This window comes from Trachinotus anak, unplaced genomic scaffold, assembly GCF_046630095.1.
Source record: "Trachinotus anak isolate AG129_WGS33_773 ecotype Australia unplaced genomic scaffold, CSIRO_AGI_Tana_v1 ptg000004l, whole genome shotgun sequence".
Taxonomy (NCBI): Eukaryota; Metazoa; Chordata; class Actinopteri; order Carangiformes; family Carangidae; genus Trachinotus; species Trachinotus anak.
The window spans coordinates 17,831,528-17,849,082 of NW_027273855.1; the positions used below are offsets into that span (position 1 = coordinate 17,831,528).

At 41.2% G+C, this 17,555-nt stretch overlaps 1 protein-coding gene across 3 annotated transcripts in view; it reads right to left on the reverse strand.

Annotated features, from left to right (window-relative positions):
* LOC139620713 (dedicator of cytokinesis protein 3-like) overlaps positions 1 to 17,555 on the reverse strand; it is a 50,202-nt gene that overhangs the window by 19,611 nt on the left and 13,036 nt on the right. For all 3 annotated transcript variants that reach the window (XM_071476515.1, XM_071476514.1, XM_071476513.1), the window contains exons 5-23: positions 15,982 to 16,078; positions 14,388 to 14,536; positions 11,930 to 12,014; positions 10,543 to 10,584; positions 8,788 to 8,942; positions 8,553 to 8,634; positions 8,402 to 8,462; positions 8,147 to 8,294; positions 6,930 to 7,018; positions 5,743 to 5,868; positions 4,059 to 4,183; positions 3,742 to 3,904; positions 3,486 to 3,592; positions 2,142 to 2,313; positions 1,957 to 2,054; positions 1,366 to 1,449; positions 1,161 to 1,261; positions 980 to 1,061; positions 351 to 521 (exon numbers count right to left, since the gene is read on the reverse strand). In XM_071476515.1, coding sequence (XP_071332616.1) covers positions 351 to 521; positions 980 to 1,061; positions 1,161 to 1,261; positions 1,366 to 1,449; positions 1,957 to 2,054; positions 2,142 to 2,313; positions 3,486 to 3,592; positions 3,742 to 3,904; positions 4,059 to 4,183; positions 5,743 to 5,868; positions 6,930 to 7,018; positions 8,147 to 8,294; positions 8,402 to 8,462; positions 8,553 to 8,634; positions 8,788 to 8,942; positions 10,543 to 10,584; positions 11,930 to 12,014; positions 14,388 to 14,536; positions 15,982 to 16,078 — 2,137 coding nt within the window. The remainder of the gene's footprint in view (positions 1 to 350; positions 522 to 979; positions 1,062 to 1,160; positions 1,262 to 1,365; positions 1,450 to 1,956; positions 2,055 to 2,141; positions 2,314 to 3,485; positions 3,593 to 3,741; positions 3,905 to 4,058; positions 4,184 to 5,742; positions 5,869 to 6,929; positions 7,019 to 8,146; positions 8,295 to 8,401; positions 8,463 to 8,552; positions 8,635 to 8,787; positions 8,943 to 10,542; positions 10,585 to 11,929; positions 12,015 to 14,387; positions 14,537 to 15,981; positions 16,079 to 17,555) is intronic.

The window sequence follows — 17,555 nt, forward strand, 5'->3', positions numbered from 1 at the left end:
ACTGAGATGGATGAGAGCCCCTGAGCGTGACCACAGAGAGGCATGCAGCTGGTCACACCCCTAAACTGTCCAAGAGCAAGCCAAGGATGTGGCAACAGTGGGGGCGAGGGATTGAAGCATCAATCACAGAATGCACAGAATGAAAGGTGAGACAAGTAACAAGAATGAAACGAGAAACAAATAAAAAAAAATTAATCAATGAAACATGAATCCAGACTTAAGAAGATGAATAAATGAAAAAAATAAAAACATTCAGAAACAAAGATAAAGTAAGGCTGCCAAGCAGGTGACAAACGTCGTCAGAGCAGCGGACAGTGAAAGTTTTTGCCAAGAGGCGCGAACTATCCGACCTGCGTGAACACCAGGTTCTCCGAGCTGCGGCTGTCCAGGCTCAGGACGAAGCGAATGGACTGGAAGAGCTCTTGGATGCTGGCTCTGAACTGCTCCTCTTCCATCCCACAGGTGGCTCTCGAGTACAGGATACGAGACTGGACGATGAACTTGAACAGGTACTCCAGAGCCTTGGTTGTTGGCAGACAGAGACATGCAGTCAGCTGAGGTACACGTCATACTGCACTATCAGTTCCCCAACCTAAAATAAAAACTAAGCGCTGAATGGGTTTGTGGTTGAAAATCCATACTTGAAGGAAATGTTTTCCAATTTTCAGGTCTCGTTACAGAATACCGCTCCACATGATCTCGTCACAAAGGAAATTGAAAAACCATGTGGAAACGTTACACTCTGCACCCGTCAATATCTGCAGAGGGTTTTGATAACTTCCTTTCATTAGCTTTTTCCTCAGCAGGGAATTCACTTCCTGGGGCTTCATATGGCATCACATTACTCCTTATCAGCCTTTCTGTTTGACTATTTCCGCATGTGTTACTAATTAATCCCAGTCGAAGGAGCCGAGACATACTCGATTTATTCTGCCATTCTGAAATGAAACCAGACAGAGGTATGCGTGTGATACTTTACCCTCATGGCTTCCTGGATGTGGTCCTGTCGAACGACCTCAGCCGAGCGATCCATGTACCACTTCAGACATCGAATCAGCTCTCTGCACCAATCATGAGAATCAATATCGAGTTTGACTTTGTGGGTATGTACATTATACATCTCATGTCAACTGAAAATAATGAAGTAAATTTTACTGTACTTGTACGCCAAAGCTCCAGCAAAATGGTTCTGAATGTAGGAGTCCATGACAGGTCTGAAGTGGTAGAAACGGCTATCCCTGAGTAGGTTAATGATGAACACCTGAACACACGTGCACATGAAGATGTTATGCCTGTTTCCTCTGCTTAAAGTCACAATGCATAATTTAATTTATGAGTACAGTTGTGCCTCTTTAAATTTCCTACCAGTGACTGGAAAACCAGTGGTCCGTATTTATCAGTGTTGTCATCTAAAAGACAGAAGAGCGTATCCAGGACATCTCGCAAAAACTGTGAGGGGAAAAAAGAAACAACACTCAGCACAACCATCACATTAAAGGCCTTGCTGATGACTAAAATAGAAACAAAGGGTAGCCCCTTCATCCGAAAAAACATGGCAGTAAGTCCTTTTTTTAAATTCTGAAATGATAATGTGATTTACTAATTGTTTTACATAGAAATGAGATGTTTTACTTAAATTGTTTGTGAAAATGCAATGTGAATCTAAAATCATGAGAAATTTATGGATATAAAAGCTTAACAGCTAATCTGATCAATCAACATGTAATAATAATATTATAATATCATCTATAATCAATAAAGTCACACTTGATTTTTTTTTTTTTCTTAGAGAACTGAAAATGTCTTTGCTTTCTCAGTCTAAATGCTGCAAGAGAGGGAATCTAAATATTTTATGTCGTGTGCAGTCGAGAAATCCCACTACAACACACAACTACGCAGAGGGTGAACATTTTTTCATCCTAACCATTTTCAGATAAATAATCTGAAGACAGTCACCTTGACAATCTCCTCTCCGCTGATTTGACGCAGTCGACCGAGGATGTCTAACACCCTGTCTGGATGGGCTTTCCAGTTCAGAAGAGCCAAAAGGTCGACTGAAAAGAGAATGAAATCAGTTTTAACCAAACTGAACAGGAAGTGAAAATATATGACGAAAAGTAAGATGTAAGATGTTAGATTACCATTTTGTGTGAGTTTGGTGGAGCAGAGTATCGTGGAGACCCAGAAGGTCTCTTTAGGGCTTCTCTGGAAGGGCAGGTTAGCTGGCAGGTTGGGGCAGCTGTTGAAGTCCTCTTTACAGCAGGGCAGGCTCAGGTACAGACCCTGGTTACTGAAGGTGGCATTTTCATCACACTAGAGGGTGGACACAGGAGGGTCAGAGAAGATTTATTAAGGCTTGGACATAGTTACTAGTTGGTGCCAATGCATCGACATCATGCTGGCCTGGTTACAGCTGCAGCAGTGTGTTTTCATGTTGGCCACTGGCCTGGGAGCACAGACACCTTCCACTGGCTCTTCTCTCTTGCAGTAGTAAAGTTATCAGCCAACTGTAGGAAAGCGCTCCTGGGCTGCTACTGACCAATAAACAACCTGATGTTCACTCAATGACCATACAATATGCATAAATCATTATATAAATATATATTGTATATATAAAATATAATATCATATACTAAAATACATGATAATATAATAACATATTTCATCACACCGTATTCATAAATATTACTCTAACAGGCTACAGCATATTCATTATAATGTAACATGCTAATAACACATTATGCTGATAAAAACACATAATGCTAACATACAACAAATGCTGGCATGTTAGACTGACAGCCCATGTGGATTTGTTTCATGAACAGAGGTGACCATGGGAGGTTTCTAACAGTGAGTACGTTTACATGGGCATTAGTATCTTGGTTATGATTAGGTTTCTGGATCTTCCTAGTATGTGCTGCATTTGTAAACATCTAAGCCTGGTTTCAGAAACCCAGTTTTGAGAAACCTGGATATACTACTTTGAGTACTCAAATAGAAACCAGGATACTGTGGCGTGAAAACATCTTATCCTGGTTTCTGAACTCCACTCAAATGATCAGAAACCTGGAATAGAGAAATAACTAACCAGGTTTCTCATTTTCCTTATAAACATCATTTCCTGAATGGTTTATTTATGTGGCAACTCTAATAGCCATAAATTCAAAGTAGGTTGAAGCTGACGGCAGCCTAGTCATCTGGGGCTGCTCGACTATCACACAGTGGCTACATTTTTTGGATGATGGAGAGCAGGAAAAAAAAAAAGCTAGCAGATAGAAGAAGCTGACTCCCAGGTTGGCACGTTCCACCAACATAAAAACACGCCACCACAGCTAGGCTGCTTTAATACCATTGTCTAAAGGCACGCTGAAATGTGTCTTTTATCTTTGACCATTTTCATTCCCATAGTCACATAATCAGAAAAATGTCTTCACTTGCTACAGGGTACCATGTATCCTAAGAGTGTGTGTTAAACCTGCTCATACCTTGTACACATACAGCTCATGGCTCTCATCTGACAGCGTGGTCCCATCTTCTCTCATCAGAGGAGTGAAGGCAAAACCAAACAGTTTCTTCTCTCCTTTGTCTTTAGCTGGAAGAAGACACATCATAATATCATGCTTCATGCTGTGTATCTCCTCTGCACAAACCATACTTGTGTAGCTCTGAGCGTGATCCAATATGTCCTCATAAACTCATGTACTGAGGGATGACTGCCACGGGGCTGCATTATTGACTCACTGGAGCAGTGCCTGAACTCAAAGCGTAGGTGGGACCCTCTGAAACGATCTATGGGAATGGGCAGCTTGACCATCTCACTCCAGCGAGGGCTGTTGTTGTGGTAAAGGACAAAAGAGCGATATTCGCTGGTGTTGGGCTCCCCGCTGCCCAAACTGATGCAGTCCTGAGGAGAAGAGAAACACAGGAAGATTTATTCTAGTGAAAAAGGCAGTTAATCAAATAATTGTGTGGATGGGTGGGAGGAACATTGTACTCATCGTGACTCACACATTGATCATATGGTGCATAATATCTATAATGTAAAATATGTGTCATACTTTGAGCGTGTCCCCGTCAGCATAGAGTACATATAGCGTGACTTCGATGTTCTTCTGGACGCTCTTGCCGCCCCTCTCAAACTCCCCCCGCTCAAGGGTCAGATACAGGTCATTGCGTGTGTCACCTAGGACCATTACACAGGAGAAACTTAAGTTAAAGGAGAACACCACCGATTATACACATTAAAGTCAAATCTCTGTCCAACAACTGTCCATTGCGAGTCTGACGACTCTTTTAAGCTTGGCACAGTATGTCATGAGCAAATTCATTGCCCTACAGCACCATCTCAGCCCTCCCCCAACTTGAGGTTCAATTTTACCAACCACAGCAAGACATCTCAGAAATTCCCGGATGATTACAAACACGTCTCCTCCCTGGAGATGTTAATAAGTACATGACAGCCTCTGCTCTACAGATGAACTGCGAGTGGTCAACATAAATTAAGCCGCTGTGTGGACTAAGATGTGCACCGCACGTCGTTGTTCTTGTCAATGAGAAATGACCCCGCTGAGTTGTAACACACCGTAGCTCATGACTGCCTCAGCACCTTTTGTGAGGTCAGTGTTTAATGGGATAAATATCAGTGGTAACAGTGGAGGAAGATATTGCAGTTATTTATAAAATCAGATTATAGTTATTTATATCCAAGTCATTTCCTTGGGGACGGATGAGTCACAAGGAGTGATATTGGGTGGTATTTCAGGGTAAGAGGAGAGGAGAGGAGAGGAGATCACACATTCTCAGCAGACACAGAGCACAGCTGATGAAATATACCGAAATAAACACACACCTTTCCCTTTCTCTGTCTTTGAATTATTTTTGAAGACCTCTGCTCTTTATATTTTGCTCAGCACCTGACCAAAATGTTGATCTCAGAACTTAAGAGTTTCCAAAATACCATGGGTGGAAGAAGTATTCAGATCCTTTAACCTAAGCAGAAATAACAATACAACAACTTATGAATACTCCATTACAGGTTTAAGTACTTTAGCTACAGTAAAACTATTAATTCTGCAGTCTCTGTGTGACATATTATTATGTATGACATTATTGAATTTTTAATACTGATGCATCAGTGTGCAGGTTGCATTCTACTGTTGTAGTCATTTTAACTACTTTATGCAATTAGGTAGTTTGGTCCAGTGAGCCCCGTGCCAGGAGCTGAGGCCCCTCAAAGGCCCACCAGATAAATCTGAGGGCCTGAGAGATAGTTAATGAGATAGGAAAAAACAAGGTTCTGCTTCATGAAATCTTGGATAGTTCAACCTCTTTGAATTGTATGAATGAATGAAAATTTGAAATGTCACAAAGTTTATTTGTGTAGCATATTTCTACAAAAAGGCAATTCAGGGGGCTTTACATAAGCCAGACAGGCATTAGGATGTATGTAGACTGTAGAATGTAGGCGCTGCTTTTTTGTCAGCAGTCAAAACTCAAAAGTTTGGGAATCAGTGGTTTAATCTTTGACAAATATTGTACTTTATAATCTTATCCAGTGTTTTTAATGTAAAATCCTTATCTAAAAAGTAACTAAAATCTCTCTCCTCCTTCATCTGCATCCTTTGAACCCTGATCAGTTCATACCAGTGCTTTTCATTCCTCCAAGGCATCTGGCCTCTGCTCTCCACTTCCTCCCTGACCCCCTCTGTCCCCATTACCGCCCACTGCACTCTGCCTCCTTACCTGGCAGGATGACATCTGGGAAACCCAGTTTGCGTGTGAGTGCCAGGGCCCTGTTGAACACAGCCTGGTTCTCCCGTCTGATCTGCTCCAGCTCGCCCCGCAGCAGCTGCAGGGAAATGATGAGGCCTGGGGGGTATGTGTGTGTGTGTGTGTGTGTGTGTGTGTGTGTAAATGGGAGTGGGGGGGGGGTGCAAATGAAGAGGTGTGGGGTTGTGGGAGGAGAGCGGAGTTGAAGGAAAGAAGGCGGAGGGACAAAAAGGAAGGGATATAGGAGAAGGGAGGGACAGAGGGGTATTTAAGGGATGTTAGTCAGAATGTGGGGGAGGAGAAGACAGACAAGAGAGTGGATGGAGAGACGTGATGAGAGCCAAGGAGAACAGAGGGAGGGAGGAGAAATGGTGTTGTGGAATTACGCAAAGAAGCAAAGAAAAATATGAGAACTGCACAAATCTAGAGACAGATTTTTGGAAGGCATGAGTCATAATTTAAACTGTGACTTGCTCATAAGAAGAGACGTAATAGGGAATTGAAAGAGTTCAGCCTTACAGCGAGTCCAATTTTTTAACTTCCACTCAGAGAGATTGTTTACTTCCAAAGATACAGCCAATATCTTTGGTTTATCTAACCCACTAGCTGAGCTGATTTATCAACTACAATATATTTTCTCCTGCAGGTAATTATTATTGTACTGACAGAGGTGGGCAGTGTTGATACAATCCTCTGTAATCTGAAGGGATTGACCAGAATTTTCATTGTAGAACCATTTACAGATAAAATAATTAGGTGTGAATTAACCATGGTCTGCGGATTATCCAGAGTAACTGGGACACTTTCTAGAAAGAGATGCTGATGCAGAATTTAAAACACAGTTTTCCACTGTTTTCAGCAACACAAAAGACAATCCATTCATCTCCAAATCTCTAAGTTGGGTTTCTGAAAAATACAACTGAGGCTATTTGTATGATAACTGCATGTCTTACTCTTGAGTAAATATACCTCCATCAGCATCTATGTGACCTTGACCTCCTACCTGCCTCCTCACTGTGAGCTGCTCTGGATAAAAAAATCAACAACAAACTTTGACTGCCTTTGACTTTTTTTGTCTTTAAATTCTAACTAAAAGGAAAAAAAGGGTGAAAATCCAATACCAGGAGACCAAACACGTGAGGGATCTGCAGAGAATTTACCATAGTTGGTGCTGGGAGCTGAGTACTTGGTGTTGGACTTGCGGATGATGTTCTCGTGTATCTGGTACCACTCGTTCTCATTGTTACATCTGGAGAGAAAAGACAAGCGGGCAGGGATGTTAACAGCGCACCCATTAGCGGGTCCAGATGGAGGGATCAGGATTGTGTGCATGGGGACTATATGAACAGCATGTGTCCCAGAGCCGATTTCCTCCTGGAGAAAAGGTAGCAGCAGGGGGAGGTGCTATCAAGCAGCACATTAGCCCAAATGCACAGCACACTAAGCAAACCTGACAGCCAGCTCTCTACCAGCCTTTTTCATTACTGTGGGCCCGTAGGCCCCTGGGAAAAGCATGGGGAACTGCACAGACTGGAGCGTTATAGGAGCCGACAGTTTGGAGGCAGCTCAGCACTGAATCACTGCTTGCTTTTTAAAGGGAGGAGCTCTGCGCCTCAGCACAGAAATCCAATAAAAATGACATCCCTCTATTCTAGAAATCTTTATTTCACACTGAGCTGCATAGTTATCCTGAAAATACCACACATCCATATAACTGGATGGCAACGTGCATGAATGACCTCTGACCCAGAGCAGACGCCGAGGAGAACACTGTAGACACAAGGAGACGTCCTAGCTGCTGGTTGACAGGAGAAAATGCTGAGCTCGGTGTTATTTTCCTTCGTCCTCTAACTTTGCTCAATTATCTGTGTGTCATCTCTCTCAGTCTCTTCCCCTCTCCTTCTCTGTGTCTCCTTCCTTCACTGGGTCAGCTGGTGCACAGGAGTGGCTCTCTGTGGCTTAGCCTAACAGAAGCAGCCAGATTCACAACACGCCAAGTGCCCTGTCACAGGCCCAGGGTGAGCAACCATTGATTTTCCAGAGGACACTTCATTATCATTCTGGTCAAAACACACCAGGCATCAACGCTGAAGCACTAGGTTATCATGCATGACATTTGCAGAACATTTACACATTCCCGCCCCACTTTAATTTCCAAAAGTGCAGGACCCACGCAACTACAAACCAAGCAAGCACGGACATATACAAAAAAACTGAAGTGTACACACACGCGCGCGCACACACACACACGCACACACACACACACACACACACACACACATACACACACGATAAAGCCCATGTTTCACTCTAGAATTTCAGAAGGATTTATAATCCAGAAGAAGAGGCGGAGGAAGAGCTTCACATCTAGACTCACGTATAAACTTTGAGCACAAAGTCCTTCTCCTCTTTGAGGTCTGTGATGGTGTGGAAAACATCACTCATGGCAAGAACAGCGCAGCCATAAGGTCGTCTGTACTGCACATGAGGTGGGCCTTTCTTTGAGTCGTTCAGCAGCATACGGCCTGGACACAAAAAGGAGAAGGAGATGCAAAAACACAGATTATTTCAAAAATCTCTGTCATTAAACATGAGGAGTATGTTTTTCCGGACACTGTGCTGATTTATTTACCAGTTCTTATGACATGTGCAACAATGTACAGATCTCTCTTCAAGTCTTTACTGCTCAGGTCCTGAGGAGAAATGGGACGCAAAGAGAAATGTCAGTGCACAGTTGAAATACAGAATATTAGTATTTAATGGTAGAAAGGGAAAGATGTTACCGTGAAGAGAGCACACAGACGATCGATCTTCTCTGGATTCTTTGGTCCTCCATTTTTGTTCAATTTCACCATGAACTTCTCACTGCCAGGTGAGGCCAGGTCACAATTTTACTTTGTCAGCCATTGCTTCAATCAAGAGAGATAGTGTGTAGACATGACTGTGTGTGTGTGTGTGTGCCCTTGCATGCGTGCAGCACAGAATGCACTGCTGGACCACTGAGATTCCTCCACGTACCTGATCTGTTTGGCCTCGCGAGTGTCATATAGAGAGAAGAAGACGTCTGCATCCTCGCTGATGCTGTTGTAAGTAAAGCTCTTCAGATTGATGAAGAGGTGGTGCGACACGGGGACACGGCAACCGTCACCATGGCGCTGTCTCATGCTGTCACCCTGGGAATGAGGTAGAAAGTGACCGCTAACAAGACAAGAGGTCCTTACTGCAAACAAGGCCAAGTACCTGTCATTCTGTATATAGATAAGCTTATTTAACAGATCAATGGCGGCAATGAAAGGAGTGAATAATTCACTGATATATGCCCTGTAATGTATTTCATCCTGTCACAAGTACATGCTATTTACAGTAGACTGAGTAGACATACAGGGTGTCATTGAAATAAAGAAATGAAGGAAAAATGCAGCTCTGGTGGGTCTGTATTCGTCATTAGGGGCTGCAGGGAGGGTTTGCAGTGATTATGTCCATCTAATAATACATTTTTGTAAAGAACTCATCCAGTGTACCTAAGAAAGGAATATTTTGACATTTTGGGAATAACACCTAATCATTTTCAGATGCAGTGACTTCTAATTAGCAATTTCTGGCATAAGTTTGCATCTAGGCCCTGGTGCACTGAGTTCATATTTACTGGCCTCAGCTTACCACTTTAATGTCTGTGGGTCAAATATGAAGATACTGCTGGCAGCCAGCGCACTAAATGTGGCAAAAAGAAAATATGGGGGAAAAGTTAGCCTGGCTCTGTCTGATGGTAACAACTACAACTACCTCTAATGTTCCCTCATCAATACGTTACATCTTGTTTGTTTAATCTTTATATAACCCAAAATGTACAAATGACAAATTGTATTAGGAGACTAATTATGCTAAGCTAAGCTAAACAGCTGCTGGCGTTGGCTTCATATTTACAGTACAAACTTGATCTTATCATATCACTCTCAACAAGAAAGCAAACACGCTGTTTTTCTCAAAATGTCGAACTTTCTTTGAGGCAGCCGTCAGCAATAAGGTTCAACAAGGGGCCAGTTTTTTTCAGCTTGCAGTGGAAACACGGGCCTGTATGTTTTTAATATGTTATGATGTTTATGAAAAATGATTCTGATTACTGAAAATTTTGATTAAAATGAAAAGCTTTCATCAAGACTTATATTTTTAGGAGGACCAGATTTCACCTACAGGCCACTATTTGCCTTCCACTGCTTGACAGTTTTCTCTCAGTAAGTATAAGCTTAATTTAGCCTTTGTGGGAAACCTACTAGGATCTAGATGCAAAACTTTGCCAGAAATTTCACTTTAAAAATATTACATCCCTTAATCGCGCCTCAGTGCAACAGGTCTTTAAACTGGTGTTCCCAGACCAATGAAATTCAGTGGACACTTCTATTCCAAGTGCCCTACTGAACCATATGTGCATACATTTGGGCATGTGTGGTCCCAGTGGGAATCAACCCTCTTACCCTGGCAGCATTGGTATTAGGTTCTTATGGAGCATGGCAGTGACACCTTGTAATTTAGATTTAATATGCAGGGATTTTAACACTACAAGTTCTTATCCTCAGTGCAGTGAGAGAAATCCCTAGATCACCAGGATTACAGGCAACCAATGGTAAAGAGTCTGAAGGTGATAGCCAGAATACCCTGACCTCAGGATAATGATTAAGTAGAGAATGGAAAAGAAATTAATGAGAGTTGAAGAGACGGGCACAGTATGAAAGGTTCTGATGATTTCATAAACAAACAGGTTTGTAAAGACTGTACCTGATTTGTGCTTTGCTGACCACAGTGTCTGCTGGATACGTGCTAAAAAAAGAGTGAAGTTCAAAGGAAAGATGTCAGATCAGTCGGCCCATTCTTTACTCTTCCCACGCAGCATTGAACTTATTTACCTTAGAGCAGCTTCAGACACACACTACCTGAGCAATGCCTCGGTTGAGGCCTCAAATCTGACAAAATTTCACCTACGTACATTGCAGAGTGGCTATACTACTGTTCCTGCAGCACTAAAAGAAGCCCACATGAGGCAAAACGTGAGCATGTGGGAGAGGAGAGGACAAAGCCAGCATCGCCCACACACACCTCTCTGCTCAGCAGCGTGAAAGAACTCCTCTACTCCCCTACCTGAAGAGGTGCCAAGGCCTTATGCCCTGCCAAAAACAAGCTCACTTTCATCGACAGAGTCAGGAGGCTTTTTGGCAAGGAAGAGCTACGCTGTTGTTTCTGGACAGAGCATTTAGTGCACAAACATTCTGCGTGCAAAGCTGAGAAACATGGCAATGGGATAATGGGAGGCTGCAGGGCAGTTGGAAAGTGTTTTGATCAGCATATGGAGATACAGTGACTAACCAGAAAGGATCCCCATCCTAGATAACTCTCTCCAGCAGTATTACATTAGATTTCATAACATCTGTGCTGTAATTGCATATTGCTAAAATTAGATCTGCTTCAGAAAGTCTCCTCTCTCTCTGTACAGGTTTGGAAGTCCCACATCACTACAGCCAAAATACATTTGAGACATTATTTATTTATGGAAATATATCTCTTGGCTGGTCGGTGGTTAAGAGCAACTAAAACTAAAATATGTAATTTATTTAAAAAAAAAAAAAAAAAATACAATGAAAAATTAATTTGTATGTATTTTCTCTTTGCCTCACCTGGGCCTGCCACTTTACATTATGTCTGCATCGCCAGCTCGCAATCATGCTTGTGAGAGTCACGTGGACGCAAGGAAAGGGACACACTCAATATGGCGGTAGGATAAGCATAAAGAACGGGGCACATGAGGCAGCTCCAACAGCTGACTTGCGCTCTCTCTTGTGAGTCACCTTCTTATGGATGATTTGATAATCGCTACATTCACACATCCCTACACATCCAACAACACGTTCTTATATGCAAAAGCAGGCTGTGCAATGGGAAAAAAAAGAGGTACACAATGGGCAAAACAGCTCATAGTGTGTAAAGACAGCATCATGTGAGTCATGGCTACAGATATAGGGTATGCATTCTGCAGGGATATATACATATGTAATTGCATTTTTATCATCCAAAGAATACACATTCACTTCATTAATTTAATCTATCTAATAATTCAGGGAATGATCTTGTACAGCAAACACTGGTTCAAAAATAATAACAGCCAACATACCAGTTTGTATAGCTCTGATACGCTGATCTGATCTGGATCCACCATTTCAAACTCTTTTCTGGGAACAAGGTCTAAGCCAAGGTGCCTGAGATCATGGGAGAAGACAAAAAAAAACTGTGTTGAAAAAAGAGGTTCTGGGTCAAAGCAATGTCATATTAAAACCTTCAATGAAGATTTATCAAATGTTGAGCTCTACACAGACACGATCACTAAATTCTTGGTGTTCTTTTTCACTTGGAGTTGCTTTTATTTTTAGTCTTCTTCAACTACGTAATCTAACCGAAATCATATCTTCAAACTATCCTTCATAAACCTGCTTCAGTACATTTACATTTAAGTACTGTACTTTGGTGTAATTCTGGGTCACTTGTACCTGAGTACTTCTTTTACATGCATTATAGCAGTACATTTCAGAGGAAAATATTTTCCTTTTTACTCCACTACATTTATTTGATTTCTACAGTTGCTAGCTTAACACACTATATTTTGTTTAATCAATACTTAAAAACCCAAAGTCTAAAAACAGGAATTAGTGGATTTACTGGGGGATTACAGTTATGCTAAGTGTGTACTGGTTGCAAGGCAACTGCTCAGGGCCATAAAATAACGGTAGCGAAAAGTTGTGTATTTCCTAAACGGTCAAACTTTAAATAAGCGTCTTTTAACTCTCTATCTATTGCCGAGTGAGTTAACACAATGGTGATTAAGCCTGTGACCCACTCATGAGATTATACAGAAGTTGTTGCATTTTACAGTTTTATGAAATTGGTGTCTGGTATGTCTCGCACGGAAAATCTAAATCAGAAAGGTATGACGTGTGTTACATAAACAAACCTGCAATTACCATGCGTGGCCATAGGTATCGCCAAAGATAATGAAATAGAGATCTTCGAGATTGCAGCTTTAAGATTTTAAATACAAAGACATAATCACTTTATCAAATGTTATGAATGCTTATAGATTTTGTAACTAACCAAAAGGATTTAAAGTTGCTAAACATAGCTCCATTGTGAACAGCTCCAACATTAAAACACTACTTGTGCATTAATGTATCGTTTCAATAATCAATGATGTATACATGTGATATACTGTGTATATAAATATATATGTATATACACACACACACAAATATATTGCAAAACAATTAGCCTGTAGATAAATTTAGCAGGTACAATAATTCCCTCAGAAATGTGGAGGAGAAAAACATATCAGTTTGCTGCAAGCTACAGTTTGATATATCAGTGACACTGAATTAAATATTCAAACACAAGTCATTTTCAAGGTGACATCATCACATGCAGTAAAACTTTTTAGAGTTGTCTTGTGCATTGTTTTATTCCAACTCCTTTTTAAGACATATTTTGCATCTTTGGAAATGCTGTGATAGTACAATGGAATTAGGACTTATGGGTTTGAAAAGTGCTGGACCAGTCAATATGAGTGCATACTGACAAACCCGCGACAGAGTCTGTTATGTACAGCAGGGGTTCTTAAAGTAGGAATCGGGGACCCCAGGAGACCCACAAGAAATAACGCAGTGACAGAATGTATGACTAATTTGGCCATGGGTTTCAAACACTTTCTATGATAAAACATGTAAAAGCAAAAATATTATCAAATGGGGGGCCCTAGGACAAATTCTCGTCAAACGGGGGTCCATGGTCTAATTTGTGTCAGTTTAGGGGTCCATGATGTGGAATAGTTTGAGAAGTACAGGGCTGGAGAAAATATGCTTCACCTACCATTGTACCATTGGCTCATTTGGCACTGTTGTATACCATATTGCAACCATAAATTGTGCAGCCTTGAATCATGGAGTACTATAAGTGCTGCAGTGACTATGTAATCAAATCACTACAGGTTTCAGGTCAGTGTTCACCACAGAGCACTGACATGAATGGTGAACACAATACTCTGTATCTCAGACTCCACTTCTGAGTGTTTTTTTTTTTCATTAAAACACACTGTTCAAGCATGACACACACTAATGTTGACCAATACAGTGATGTAGTTCAAAGTGATCTTGTGTGTATATTTACATTTGCAATTGTGCAGTGATTATTATATTAAACTGACAGATGGGCCCTCCACATAAAGCTCTTCCTCAGCCGAGCTGGAGCCCTCACATCTTTATCTCTGTTATGGATGCCTGTCACTGCTTGGTTGGATCGAGTTTGAAACTGGCAACAGTAAGAATATGGCTTTACAGTTCCTCCAGGGGGATGTGCATTGACTTTAAGCCGCTTGAAATTCACTCATCTGCTAAATGACCATAAAATTACATCATAGAGGATGCTATTACGCACCCACTCATCCAGCACTGTAGATCTCTCCAGTGCCAAGGAAATATTGTATTCTTTAGTGGCCAAGAGTTAAAAACAAATGTGTTTTTTTTTTAGAGCAAACCTTCGATCCCCCACTCTCTTAATATAGTACATTCATTATAAGAGTTACTCACTCATTGCCCCAGTCAAGCCGTACGGTGATGTGCCGCTTGATCTCACGAGTCTGGTCCTGGGCGAGATGACCCTGGATCAGCTGCCGACGCAGGTCGATGAGCTCATTCATCACATGACGGAGCTTATGGAACAGATCCACCTTGTGTTTCTGTTGATGTAGCCAAAAAGACTTAGTTGGAATATGTTATCTCCCACTACTGCAGGATAAAGACTATTAATGAAACTCATCCTAGAATTTACCTTGTGCTTTCTGTGATATTAATTGTCTGTAAATACAACTACGAAGCTAAAACAGAGAAATAAATCTCTAAAAGTATCTACATCGAAACACTGAGATTTAAGCCCACTGGTTTTGTTAATGAAACAAAACAATAAATATCTCTTGCAAGTCTGCTTTGACCTCCTCACTGTAATGAATTTCATCACCCTTTCTCATGGACCAAGGACAGCACTTTTAATTCAGGCATTCTCTGTTCTGCCTAATGGTAGGACAAGCCCACATTACCACCCAGGTTTGTTTACATAAATGGAAAGATTAAGCGCCGCCACAATGCCCATGTAAATTTAATGAGGATAAACACTACATGTTCTTTTTTTTTTTTGTCAGGGTTGATGAGCCTTTTCGGACGACTATTCTGCAGGGCTAATTATGTACATTATAACACATACACAGTTATGCTTAGGCCATTGCTCCCTGAAGTAGTACCATGAATTCTAATTGGCAACAATAAGGTGAAATGTATCAACATCTAGCCAATGTTACATCCTATTATTATGGACGCAACTGTGGCAACATGGCCCATATCACACAGGGGGTTAGCACCAAAACAAGCACTGTTAAATCAGCCCTTCACATTAGTCGAGCTTCAGAGGAAGTTACATCACCACACCAATGCCTCGGGCTCCTTAGTTGCTCAGAGCATGAGCAGTCCTCACTGAGAGGTTATGTAAAAACTTGCTGCCAGCTCTGCAACGTATCCACTCCGCTCCAAACTCAAAGCCCTACCAACCACTTCTGCCTGCCCCCTCGACACTTAGCGGGATTAAGGATGCTTTAGGTTTCCAGTAATCACTTTTGCCCGGCAAGTAAAGGCTGACTGAAGGTGGTGGATCTTAAGATGATGCAGAAACTACGAGAGGCAGGCCAAGCTCAATCAATGGCCGAATGACACAGCATGAAATCGCATGTGACAGGTCTGTAGGCCATTATCTGTGTCCAACCACCATTTCTGTTCCTACATGGATAGTATATGAAAATGTTGGGTGACAGTAAGACCGACATGCTATGGGGAAATATCTAAAGGAGCCGTCACTGTATGTTTGGGATATAGCTCAGGCTATTCACCACTTTTGCTGGTTATACCAGGTGTTGAATTAGGTTCAGCGAGGAAATACATACTAGAAAAGCTTAGTCCATCAAATCCCCTTCGGAGGATGCAAATGAAACAGCGATGGATGCAATTTCTTTTTGCAAAACCTATTTTTCATCCATCTCCCTTGGAAATCTTGGTAATGTTTGATCCAGTCTCATCTTTATTGCTTAGTGTTTTGTTTCGACATGAGTGAGATGCACTGTAATATAGAGTTACTGACCACATAGAGCTGCTTCCACAAGACACCCCACTCCTGCAGTGTGGAGGTGGTCTCTGTGATAATAGGATCCTCGAGGGGCACCACCGTCTCGCATAGCCTGCAGCAAAAAAAAAAAAAAAAATGCATGAATGTGAGCACACAGAACGATACACATACACAAATGTCAGTGTTGGGCAGTAATGTATTACTTGGTAAAATGTTACAGTAGTGTGATTACTTTTTCCAGTCATGGGTACAGTTACTCATCCTTGCCATGCTCCATTACTCATAGTTTGACACATGGCTGACATCAGTTTGGTTTATGTGCATGTTACACCACATTGTGTGAGCATCATGAAGTGTGAGCAAGAGGTCTCTGCTGCATTAAGATTACTTTGTATAAGTGATAGTTACCATTCACATTATTCCATCTTTAATATAGGTTTAAAAAAAAAAAAAAGGCAAGTAACTGACAATATTTAGATGCTGTATATTTTTGTTTAATTTCCAGGCAGAGTGTGGTCACAATTTCTGAGGACCTGTGTCACAAAGTGTGACCTTGACTCTAACATGCCTCTTTTGATTGTACTGTGCCTGGAAATTAAACAAAAATGTGCAGCATTTAAATATTGTCAGGTGCTTGTCAGGAACAACATTTAAAGCAATAACCACGGTAAAATATATACAACAGTAGTAGCTTAGGGTTGGTGCCATGGGTGTGGGAATGTGGTTAGCTGCCAGCCAAAGAGGAGAAATGCACCTCCTGGTAACCCCCCACTTGTCTCATTGACATGCTGACATGTGTCTTCTTTGCTGACACGCTAAAGTTAGCCTCTGGTAGCGCTACATTCAGGAACCCCCTGGCTTTTAAGTCAGCTATTGATGGTCAGTAAATACCTCCAAACCATAGGCTGCCTGCTTGTTAAACTACAATGTTTCATTTTGTGTTTCAACGTGTTAAATACAGAAGATTAAACATGTGGGTGTGGAGGCTTTGAGGTTATTTTAAAAATTACATCTACTATTGAAAAATTACCTCCAACAAAGCAGTTCTGTTTTCACCCATTTCTGTTTTCTCCTGTTTGTCAACAGGAGAAAAAGTTAGTGTTATTAGAAAAAGTACTGAACCGATTCATATCAAACTTGGTTTCTGGTTAAAAGTGTTGAAGAATTTTTTGTCACTTTCCTTAATATTGTGAGATTTTAACGTTTTTGTCAATTTCTCAGGAAATAATATATGGATCCTTATGTAAAAATCAGACATTTTGAGCTATATGACTTAGTACAATTTAGTGCAGATCCAGTTAATAATCCAGGTCTGACGTGTGTAGGATTGTTGACCTTGGCGGAGGTATGCATACCACTGAGTATAATTCTAGTTAGTAATGCAATTACTTTTTTATTGAGTAATTTGTAATGTGTAAATGATTACATTTCTCATGTAATTTGCCCAACACTGACAAATACACAAACATACAAAACCACATGCATGCATGGCACTGCTTCAAGACATCTTTTTAAGAATTGAACATTGAACAACTATGAAACAACAAAGAGGAAATATCTCTGGTTGCATTTACAAACGGTTGTCATAC